The sequence below is a fragment of the Haliaeetus albicilla genome, chromosome 5 (genome assembly GCF_947461875.1).
Source record: "Haliaeetus albicilla chromosome 5, bHalAlb1.1, whole genome shotgun sequence".
NCBI classification, from domain to species: domain Eukaryota; kingdom Metazoa; phylum Chordata; class Aves; order Accipitriformes; family Accipitridae; genus Haliaeetus; species Haliaeetus albicilla.
Window position 1 is genome coordinate 20123285 of NC_091487.1, and position 12425 is coordinate 20135709.

Genomic DNA, 12425 nt, shown 5'->3' on the forward strand with positions numbered 1-12425 from the left:
ACTTCAAAACATCAGAAGACCTAGTCATGCAATGAAAAGATAGATAACCTAACTTAAAAAAAGATGCGAGTATACTTTGCAAACACATAAGGAAGAATTACATAGGAGGAGTATATACCAACAAGAATTCATAGGCTAATTAGGTGAATTTAATAGTTGCGAGATTTATCATCTTTTTGCACCTGGGAGAGGTGACAGCTAGAAGAATTTTAAAACTTTAATCAATGATTCTTAACACAGAGTGCAGTCTGCAGTCTTACCTCCTGCTTTGGCTTTAGCCTTAATGCTGTCTTGTTTAAAAAAAAGATATAAATCCGTGTAGCTCCAAATTTAAACTTCGATCTTACATTCTGTGTGAAATGTTAATGTCATAATGTATTAGCTTCATAATACTGACAAGTACACTTGCTGCCTATGGATGTTTCTATGACTGTGGCTTTACATTTTTTTGGCTTAAGCCTCTTTTCATATGAAACTGAAGGAAGATACAGCTACCCCATTGTCCCAGAAAATGCTAATGTTTTTTAAAATTCTTTTTAAAAACAAAATTGTTAAAATTATGTTTCTTATTCCTGAGAATAAATATTTCATCTGAAGGCTAACCTACCTACTTAAACAGTATATCGAGTTACCAAACACAATTAAAAGCTAGCTGTCTTCAAGCAGAATGAAGCCTAGTTTCTTATGGATGTGTCTTCTGTTTCACAATCCTTCCCAGGTTTCTCCCTATTTTACAGACTGTGATGGATTTAGAATAAAGTGTGTGCTGGCTGATTGTTGGCAAGGACGTAACTGGACAAAGGCCTGCAGTTTTTTCAGAACTGATAAAGAACTGACTTGTAACTGCCCTCAGATGATTGTTTGGAAGTCTTTCATTATCTCACCAGACTAGAACTACTACACTTGATATCTATTCTTCTGCATAGTTTGGTTAACAGGCAAGGGACAGTGATATAAGGAGTGGGTAAAGACGACAGTGCAATCTCACAAAATTTATTTCCTTTGAAAACCACATTGAAAAGCAATGCCTTACATCAGTCTAGATCACGTTTTAAAAAGCAAAGCAATTTGCTAATTGTTTATGAAAAGTTATTAATTAAAGTTTTGGAATGGAGGAGCTAATTTCCACCAGCAGATTTTTAGGTACTGCTAGTCTTCTAACAGTGTTCACCACTACATTTCTCAAAATAGACTGAATACATACGGGTTTTTTTAAACTCTAGGTTGCTTGCCAAATGCAGCTCCTGAGAGTGTGTCCAATAGTCGTTTGATACCTTGTGCAAAATGAGTTGTTGGTCTCAGCCCAGCAGTTGTTTTTTGTGAACAAAGTACACACAGAAAACATCTTAATCTATACAACTAACTGGCTGTGTTGGGGAAAAATTCAACTGAAAGACCACAGAGTGATAAATCATTACACAACTTTTAGGTCACTTCCACTCAGAGCTGAAATCTGTAAATTGGGCAGATAACCTGGATAAACCTGTTCTACTGGCAGATAGTCTCAGTTTCAATAGCTGTCAATCAAAAAATCTTAACTGAAAATGAAGAAGAATTCTGAACAAAAAGATGAAACCTTTTTATATAAAAAGTGTTAACTCATGCCATAACATCAAAAGGAAAAATCCAAACCATTTGAACATTTTTAGGCCAGGATTGCCATCTATTTGTACACAGAACCACGTTTCCGGACACTAAGGAGGGTTCTGCTGGGTTTTTTTCCTCCTGGCATTTTTTTTTAGTTGCCCTTCATCACTCCTATATGCACAGTTCAAAGTTATTTACCAATGGAATATTTTATTCTATACAAATATTTTTTCTAGGTTATACTTTCAACATAACCTCTTCAGACATACTTTCAACTTCAAGCCTGGTAATCACCATCAAAAGATAAGTAACATGCTATTTTTCTGAACTTTACATCTGTAACACAGTTCATCATTGTTTGTATCCCCAATCCCATGTACAGTTACATTAGAATGATGGCAGAAAATAAGAAAAAGATATCACAACATTAACTAAAATAGTTACATACCTTTGCCAGTTTGGGTTTTTGAGCATATTTTGCTAAATTCAGTCGAGACAGGTTTATGAAAGGGCCATCTGGATTTGTTAGCATTGAAGCCTGAAGGGGAGAAAAGAAGTTTCTAAGTGGGAAGATCCCCTACATTTTGGCTGAAAATTTTCAAAATATTAGTAGTATAAAAAACAAACAAACAAACAAAAATCCAAACAAAGCATTAGTAGATGCACTGCTCTACTGTGCAGTACAGACTCTTCTTACTGAACTTCATCTTTTCTGAAAGCCAGGAACTTCCCCTACTGCCATACAGTCCCTGAAAGAGGCTGCATGAATTACCTTCAGAAACTACCTTTTTCTTCCCTCTCTCCACTATTTCCATAATGTGCCTAAGCATGTAGCTTCAACAACTGTTAGAGGGACTGAAGGTAGTTGGGATACATAACAAAAAAGTCATCAAGAAAGATTTAGGAAGATCAATTCATACCTGCGACAGTGAGAAGATACCACATTTTGCCATTAATGTGATGTTAATCTGTATTATATATTCGTGCCAGTTGCAGTTTATTAATTTTGCCAATAGAACAGGATAAAACTAGTATAGTTTATTTTCCTTATCTTCTGAAGTGACAGACACTGAGAGATTAGTAATTGTTTTGTAGTAAACTGAAAAACTTGGAGAAGGTTTCAATATACTTACGGTGAAATCATGTCATAGTCTTTTCATAGCCTTCAGTGAATAAAAATGAGTCTCACAGAACTTGTGAATTTGGAATTTATGTGAATTTTTGTGAAAGTGTGAATTATGTACATTTTTTATATAAACAGACTAGCAAACTAACAAGAAGCAACATTTTCAAACTCCAATTTGAAAACAATTTAAACAAAAAATTAAAAATGCTCATCTCCTTCAAACTTGAGTTTAGATGCAGCTTTTAAGTCAACTCCATTGTCACTGTACCAGATACCATGACCAAGAAAGCCATTGTTCTGAGAACAGAGTCAAACAACTTACCGTTCCCAGCCTGACATATCTCCCAGAAGCACTAGTAATTGGACGAGCTGTGAGAGCTGTTCTAGGTGTTTTTATAGCTTGTTCCATAGTACTTGGCCGTCCACTTTGTGTACTGGGTCTCACAAATCCTGTGATAGGTCTTCCTGACTGAGTTACTGGCCTGAAGATGTTAAGCACATTATCCTTATGTTGAGTGGTGTTTATCGTTAGAGAATTTAAACACTTATATCTGAAGCATTTCATTTTCAGAAGTTAAATTTAGGATTTGCTCATTTACAGCTAGTCACATTTTAAAAAAATAAAAAATCACATACCTAACAGCTGGGCTGGGGCCTCCACCTTGGCTAGTTCCAGGGAGTTTCAAAGATGTTCCTGGTCCTATAAAATAAAGACCATTTCTCACTTCCTATTGAGATACTACACCCTTGTCCAGGGGACTTTAAAAAATGATTGGGTCTTATAATAAACTGGAAATTTCTTTGTTCAAACTGAGGGGACACAGCACTACACAAAGAAGACAAAAAACAAATATTGCACTGTACTACTGATAAATTGTCAGACTATTGCAAGAAACCTGCCACAGCGAACATGGTTTTCTCACTTTTACCCTTCACATCCTCTCCCCCATCCCACTTGGGAGGAGTGAGCGAGTGGCTGTGTGGGGCTTAGCTGCCTACCAGGGTTAACTCACAACAATTCTCAAGAACATCTACGGAGCAACAGATAGCACTGAAGTAAGAAAGGTTACTGGAACAACGAGATCATGCTAATTTGAAATGGTGTATTTTCTATCTGGGACTAAAATAGCACCCAGACTTCAGTAAGTAAACCCAAACCTTCAGCTATAGGGCAGATGGAGAACGATATCTCATGTCACTAGATCCATGTAGGACCCCCACCCACAATTTAGGGCACAGTGAAGTGCAAACTCATCCATATCCAAAGGTCATCAATGAAAACACTGAATTGGCTTGAGCCCAGGTGAACAGATAAAGGGTGCCCTTTTTCACATATTTCTGTTTTGACAGTGGACCATTAAGAATTACTAGTTCCTGCATGTAGATTTTCCATCACCTTCAATGACACTTGATTATAGTCAGTTTTTCTAACCTCCTAAGTGAACATCTAAGAGCTGGTTTTAAAAACTTGGTTAAAAGCAAGATATGACATCTATACCTTCTGTTCTGTTCACTGCTTGTTACCGTGTACAAAAAGAAACGAGATTTAAGTTGAGACAGCCAGTTCTTGACAAATCACTGTTACTCATCTACTTACTTTCTAGATACTTATGAACTGCTTTTATTCCAAATGTTTCCAATAACTGAAGTTAAACCGATAGGTAGATAGTTTCCTTCCTCCTTTATTTCCCCAAGATAAACCCCAAGTTGCCCTTTTTCAGTCTTCTCTCTCCTGCCCTCAAGCTGTAATTACCTCTGAGATACTATCAGTCCACTGTTTAAGCAAGTTTAGTAGACTTGTCCAAATCGATAACTTATAACTCAGTCTAAATACCTTCTAGCTTTTTTAGTCCATGCTGATACTAAGCACCTCTGACTGCAATACTATAGCAGCCACCTAGCTACAGCTGCATTTAAAATTAAATAATACAAAAAGGTATTAACCCTGATGTCTTTGGTAAAACCAACTAAATACGTAAGTGATGTTAAAATAAGGACCAAAACTCAGGATGCTCCCTCTTCTGGCTGGCCACACTTAGTATCTCAGTTGCTTACTTGTTCTTTATAGTCCTGTGAATCTTGAATTTTTTACTCCACAACAGAAAGGGTGGACAGTCCACCCAGCAGAGCTTCTAACATGATAACTAGGCCACTCTTCTGAGAAATGGAGGAAGTGGCTTTCAACTTTTCAGGCTAGCAGACAATGAACTAGTCTTCTACTTTCTGAGCCTTTTTTTAACCATCGCAATAATGTAAAAAGGGTAGGGCATTAAAATCCCTTTTGTAGACATGTTTTTTAATAACTACGATTGTTTTGTGCTTTTGGTGTACTGGGAGAATGTTTACAGGATTTATTTCCCTTGATCTCACCCCAGGCAACTCAGCCTTTGAGAATCCCAACTGAACTAGCTATGAATAGGCATCAAGAGGTCATAGCAGTGCATGTGGCCGCTAACAGTGACAGAATTTAAGAGCGTAATTTCAGCAGTTAGTAATGACTGCAGATGACTCCTTTAACTCCCTAGTTAATGAAATAGCTGTGATTATCCATAATGCCAATTAGTATGAGTTTCTGAAAAATATGTTGTCAAGGTAACACTTTTAAACAAGTTTATAACCTAAGCTGATAAAATCGATGGTGTTAAGAGTTCAAAGGTAACATACTGGGAATTTTCTGTAAAATGGTGCTATAGGATATTTTTATTAATAAACAAGACTGATGGAAAATTAACACAGCAGAATTATAAAAATTTAAAAACTGGTGGAAGACAGATTTCATCATATATGTTTGAAGAGGAACCACAGAAAAGTACTTGTTTCCACTGGATCCTATACAATTTAGTAATTATTTAATAATGCAAGACTGAGAGCAAAATCATTATTAAGATAGTTTAATCTAGAAACTAAGATAAGGACAGATGCAAAATTGAAATGGACATGTAACAGATGCAAAAGGATTTGAACTGCTTAGTAAGTGAAGTACAGACAATACCAGTTGTAATATGGAAGGTATGACTACACATTTTTAAGTTTGTAAGCTATAATTATAGAGGGGGAAGATATCCTGGAAGATTTGCCACAGTAAAAGACCCTGAGTCAAGACCAACTATGGTTAACACACTTTAACAGCAAAAGAAAAAGCCCACAGTCAGCAAGCACACATTCTTCTTAAATCATGCGTAAAAGTGGAAGTGACCATACAATCACAGAATGGTTCAGGTTGGAAGGGACTTCTGGAGGTCATCTGGTCCAACCAGGCTCAAGCAGGACCACCTAAAGCCAGCTGCCCAGGACACTGTCTAGATGGTTTCTGAGCATCTCTAAGGAGCGAGACTCCACAACCTCCCTGGGCAACCTGTGCCAGTGGTCAGTCACCCTAAGAGTAAAAAAAAAGTGTTTCCTGATGTTTAGACAGAGCCTCCTGTGTTTCAGCCCCTGGTCCTGTCACTGGGCACCACTGCAAAGACTGGCTCCATCCTCTTTGCACCCTCCCTAGAGATATCTGTGCTTACCTTTTATATAAGAGTGTAACAGAAAAATGCTTCAGATGTATAAAGAAAGTAAAATCTAGCTGTAGAAGAAAAACATGTTTTCTATGTGTCAGTGGACTGTTGTCTGGTTTGGTGAAAACGCATGCAGATTAATTGGAAAGGATTAAGAAGAGAGTTTAAAAACTCAACTCAAAAACTAAAAGATACACCTCAGAATGAGAAGATTGTTTAGCTTACCAAAGAAAAAATCACTGGATGACTTAATGACAGTTTTAACTATTTACTTTGGAAATACACCTTTGAAAATAGAGACTTCGTATCAGGCATAAAATATACACAAAGAAGAAACAGCTGGAGCTATAGTTGATAATTCCCACTAAAGATATGGCATACACTGATAAAAGCTAGCAAATTTAATAATATATTAAAGACTGCAGGGGGTTCTTTCTCTCTGGAAAGTTCTTATACTTTCTGAAAAACTATATACTAGCTCAGGCATGTCTAGTGGATTTGAAGCACCAATAGCAAAGTCTTATCTCAATGATTCAGGAGTGCAGGCTACATTATCATAATGATTTTCTTTGGCTTTGAGATCTGTGACAAACTATCTAGAAAGCCACCTTTTTTCAGTTTAAATATAGTATGAATGTATTTTTCCAGAATGCCTTATTCTCAATAATATTCATCAAATTATTTTTCTTGGCAGACGGTCTCTACCAGAGGGGGCATAAAATAAAATAAAAGTCTAAATTATATTATTATGCTGTTTTAAGACAGATACATGTAATTAGATTATCATAATGTATAAACACAACTTGAGTACTGCTTGACTGTTTATATGTGACCAAGCATGTACTGACAATTTTTAAAAATGTAATCAGATAGATATGCAGTTGCCTACTTCTATCCAGATGAGAAAAGCTTTTAATGCTTCAAATATTAGTTCTGGCCTACGTCCAGTTCTTCCCTTGAGTTCCTTGACATGATAAGTGGTTGAGAGCCACATCTAATAAGATGCATAAAAATTCCCATGTGGACTGTGGTAAAGAAACAGAGAAAAATAGAAATTATGCCAAAAAGTAGTGGAAGACTAATTATGGCCCACTTAGAAGGGAACTGATGAAGCTGAAAAGAGCTGCATACAAGAAACAATGACAGGGCTGAAGAACTGCCCTGGGAAGGAAGAGAGGAAAAAGTAGAGAAAAGCAGAAGCAAGATCATCAGTTCAAAACTGTTTGCGGAAAATGATACAAAAAGGTGATGTCAGATTTGGCCAGACTGTTGCCTACAGTACAGGCATATGGATGAGATTCACAGTACATCAAGGGCATATATTTTTCTCTGGTTTCCCACAGTGCCTAAAGAAGCCAGAAAGGAGTAAAAGAAATCAGTGCACTGATAGAAGTGAGTACAGAGATGTACAGGAAAAGCTGACAAAACACTATTTGTCTGAACCTAAGCACTACATCAAGATCATGTGGTGTATCTCAACATTGCCATGCAACCATAAACCAATCTAAAACTCTTATTGTAGCAGTAGCTAAAAGCCATATCAGGTCACCTCAGTATCTACCATTTTATGCTAGATGACAATCCTGACCAAGAGAGCTCTTGTTGCTTCAACGCATTTAAGTGAAAGTCATTCTTACGTGCAACTTGAGCAATGGCATTTTCATCTAGCACCATCTCTGCGATTCCTTCTTCATCCATATCGATTTCATCCACATACACCATTTCTGTCAAAGCTCGTGTTTTCAGGCTCCAGGCAGCCTGAATAAGGATAAAAAAGTAAAATATCTTTGAGACACCAAGTAAATAATCTTATCAGAAATTTTGACATTTTTTTATTATTATTCCCTTCAGAGTTTTAATAGGTGTGAATAAGGTATTGACTTAAACAGCTGGGTATGTCCATCAGTTGCCTGATGGACGTGGAAAGGGGACCAAGACTTTAGACAACTCTTTTGGAGTGGAACAGCTATAGTCACTGAGTTTGGAGGTCAGAATTTCACACCTCATGAAAAGTTATGACTAATTTAGGTCACAGGCAACTCTCTGAGATCTTGGGCTTTTGAAGAAATCCCCAGGTACCAGTGCCATTCAAAACCCACTGCTGACAGACACCTTATTTAAATTGAGAGGGGAGAGGAAGGTAAGTAAACCACTGTAATGCAAAGTAATGCTCTTCCCAGGCATCTGTAGAGAAAGAAGGAAAATCTTTCAACCAGCAACTGTAAAGATACAGTACATTACTATCCACAAGCAACAGTCTTTAGAAAGATAATCTACAACTCCTTTGTTCAAAGAATCAGCTGTATGATATGTGTAAATGTATCGATTAAGCATCTCAGATTGTGAGATTATTGGAGTACTTCTTAGTGAACTGAACCGACCAATTACTACATTAAATGTCTTGGAGGATTGTATGAGCAGTGTGGAAAGACAAGCATAATTCTAGCTTTTGTGACAAGCTTTGTGTAGACTTGTAGAGATACCAAACTAATGGGGAGAAGAAAAACCAGTGTCAGCGATACAGAAGTACCAACAAAGTAAGTGCAGTTCCAACCACTTTGATAACTTAACATGCCTGTAATGTACTCATAGAGCTGGCATGATAAAGGGAGCCACAAGACCAATCCCCGATCTTCCTTCAGATATTGAACAGATCATTGTAAATTTTCCAGAGAAAAAATCACTGCCAAATCAATTAGATTTGTTACTTTTCTGACACATACAGGAGTCTGGTGTAAAAGCATGTTTAATATTTTCTAAGGAGACATTTCAAAATAGAAACAGACTGATGCTACCTTAATAGAACTAAAGGTCAAACACATGGAAACATTTTTCTTTAAGTAAGAGGTAGGAGAAGATCTGGACCTTAGGCTTATTTAATAATTTAAGTAATCATTTAATGGGACACTTCTCATGTCTCAGACCATCCCTTCCTCTACACTTCCCTCATATTTCTATGCAACTTTCTAACTGTCTATCAAAAAGAAACTATATCTAAAAATGTTGCAATATTTAACTCTCCTTTTTAAAAGTGCTTTCTTCCAAGCAGAAGTAAAGGAGGGATTTAGCCAGCCAGTTCAACCACAATTAGAAATCTTAGTTCAAGTATGAAGAGAAAGGAACAGGCCAGGATGATTTGAATCTAGGCCAGACAGCCATAATCCAGATCTGCTTTATTATCTTTTAGTTTCTTCTGATATAGTTGGGTGACAACCTTTAATTAGCATTGAGTTTTGCAGTTAGATGTTCAAGACCCTTAACTGCTTTTCATTATTCTATGGAAGTATTTAGTTTGTTGAATTTTTAACACATTGATGGTACTCTACTTTTTTCAAAGACACATATGTCTGAAGTCAACATAACCATGTCTATATTGGGAATATGCTGAAATTAGAGCTCTCAGTATAGCCAAACACAGGCTAATTTCCAAGGAGAGATAAGAAAAGCTGTCTATAGTAATGATCTTTTCCGGGGAATTGAAAGTAGCAACTTCTCTACACTAATTGCTAAAACTGGGGCGAGTTCTTAACATAGACATAAGTATTATCATTGTGATTTTTCCAATAACAAACATGAGATAAAGTGTTTTTAAAAGCAACATGTCTCTTTGTCGTTATTGGACAAATATCTGTCATAACAAATAGATTCCTTAGATTGCTATTCCAGTCTTAAGCTCCTAGTCTGAGGCTTCACAGCCAACAAAAAATTCAAATATCGCATATTATTCCTTAATTAAACATCAGTCTGCAGAGTATGGCCTGCAGCAATGTTTGTTACAGGACTTCTGATCAAAACAGCAAGCAAGAGAAAAATGACAAATTCATTACTTAAACTATAGAAAGATGACCTTTACCTTGGGAGACAAGAAGACAATTCAAAATTCCTAACTACTAGTTACATAACCCATATGAAACAAAAGTATCGTTTCTGTGCATGCACACAGTTATGCTGAATATCTGAAAAATCAAGGTGTGGGAAAAGGAATTAGAAATGTATACTGACACACAAATACAAAGGGAGATGTAGAAAAAGATCTTTTTTTCAAAAGAATTAAATGAAATTTCTGACACCTTTCTAATTCGTAAAAAATTTGCTACTTATTCATAAAAAGTCACACAGGACTTTATTAGAACTATGGCCTATGGCTATTGCTTACTTTTTAAAAGAAAACCTGAGATGTACATTTCTCTGTTAAAACAGACCACCCCAACAAATTTTGATTTTTTTTCTTTTGTTCATAAAGTAAAAGTGTCTTTTATCACATGAGATGTAAAACTCATGCAGGATTCAAAGATTTTCTTAACAGCTCAGTAATTTCAACTTTTGCTGACTTTACAGAAAGAATTTGTACCAGTAGTCCTGGTATTTCCTATAGCTACTTTATCCTTGTATGAAGCCGACTTTCTGTGTTGTCATTTTTAGTTATCCAGAAAAATTTTAACAATTCTGTTCATAAGAAAGTACACAGTTTTAGTAATTTACCATAGTACAATACACAGATCTTTCGCTCACTGAAAACCTGTAAGGGTTTAATCTGAAACTAATGCAGAAGAACTTCACCTGAAAAACTTCAATTAAAATGAATATAAGCAGCACAAAACTGGAAGAACCACACTGTCAACAGTGAGAGGAAGGCTCACTTATAATCACAAAAAGCCATAAAAATAAATGCACACATTTCTGAGTAACCACATGACAATATTTACACCTCGACTTAGCACAAGTTTGTCCACTCAAATCGTTGCCTCAGATTCCACTTATATTATCTGCTCTCTCTTTGCGGGATCGATAATTTTGTTTTGAGACAAGCAACATGTCTGGCGTTTATGAAGACAACTTGCATTTTTATTAAATGGGCACAAGGAACAAGAAAGGGACAGCTCATTTCAGACAACCCACATATTCACAACATAGTAACAGATTTAGCTTACTTAACTCATAATCAGAACAGAACTTTACAATAACTAATAGTCATTATAGAGGGAAGCAATATCTTAAGTACCGTAAGTACAGAAATGTGATATGGTATTTCTTAAGAAGTCTAAACTCCAGAAAGAAAAGTGACAAATTGTTTTTCGCCTAGTTCCTGAGAACTGGTTTGTCACTGAATTGAATGTCTTCCTCTTGTTCCTAAAAAGTCCAAAAACTAAATTAAAAAAATATAAAATTTAAATCTAAATGTACTTCCTGAATCTGGTAACACATTTTTTTAAGAGGTTTCATTCTCCAACAATCCTTTCCATTACCATAAATTTTATTCTGTACACAATGAAAACCCCAGAACACAACAACCACCTTGTGAAGCGTAATCTTTAAAGTCAAGAAGATATCTGGCAGTATTTCACTGAAACCATTTTGTATGCAAACAATTTGCATGACTTCACTGGAATGTAATTGGAGACTTGTAAAATATGTTATTGAGCTGTATTTAAAGATGCAATTTCACACTGCATGTAATCTCTTCTGACTGTGAGCTGGAGCCAAAAGATGCCACCACCTGCACATTACTATTCTTCCCATTGCAGTAATCTAGTGCTAATGTGGACAGAGTGAAAACTAATCAATTACTCTGAGTCTTCCAACACTTATGTAAAGCACATCACGCAGCTTCAAGACTACCAGACTCTACACAAGGTAGGCAGTGAGAATGAACTGCAGGAGCAGAAGGGCATGGGTAACAGCCCACCATTACACCACATTAAATGAAACAGGAAAGTGAGCCCTAAGAACATAAACATTGTTCTATCTGTGAAATACACATTGGCTTTTTCTTAATCTCATCATCAGATGAAGGTCATTCAGTTCAAGATAGATTCAATTCAGCTTTTAGAAGGCACTAAGCTACTGAACTGCTGAATAAACCTATAGGAAATATATGAGAGAGAGAAACTCCTATCAAATATAAAAGCTGCCTATTTAAAATACCCCTTATCAAATGTACTTCCTTACCAATGATGAAAAACAAATTTATGCCATTAAGGATTTAACAATAAAACAAGTATTAGTCAGTGTATCAGAAATTCTTCCTAATGATTGTTTCTAACAATTGTATTTATGAAAAGAATTTTACCTGAAACACGGTGTATTCAGAATCAGGCTCCTGAAAAGAGAGGAAATAGAAATTGAGGAATGGAAATGTAAAACAATAAAAAGAACAACAAAAAATGGAATTATCCTCTGTGGCCACCTCGTTTTGCACAAACATTTTC

General features: G+C 36.1%; 1 protein-coding gene across 3 annotated transcripts in view; it reads right to left on the reverse strand.

Annotated features, from left to right (window-relative positions):
* Nucleotides 1–12425, reverse strand: part of TTC8 (tetratricopeptide repeat domain 8) — a 45836-nt gene that overhangs the window by 24766 nt on the left and 8645 nt on the right. The window contains exons 2-6 of one of the 3 annotated variants that reach the window (XM_069783673.1): nt 12287–12316; nt 7854–7974; nt 3350–3413; nt 3036–3195; nt 2036–2125 (exon numbers count right to left, since the gene is read on the reverse strand). In XM_069783673.1, the coding sequence (XP_069639774.1) occupies nt 2036–2125; nt 3036–3195; nt 3350–3413; nt 7854–7974; nt 12287–12316 (465 nt within the window). Of the gene's footprint in view, nt 1–2035; nt 2126–3035; nt 3196–3349; nt 3414–7853; nt 7975–11295; nt 11319–12286; nt 12317–12425 lie in introns of those variants that run through there. The other 2 variants (XM_069783675.1, XM_069783674.1) reach the window with 2 other exon arrangements.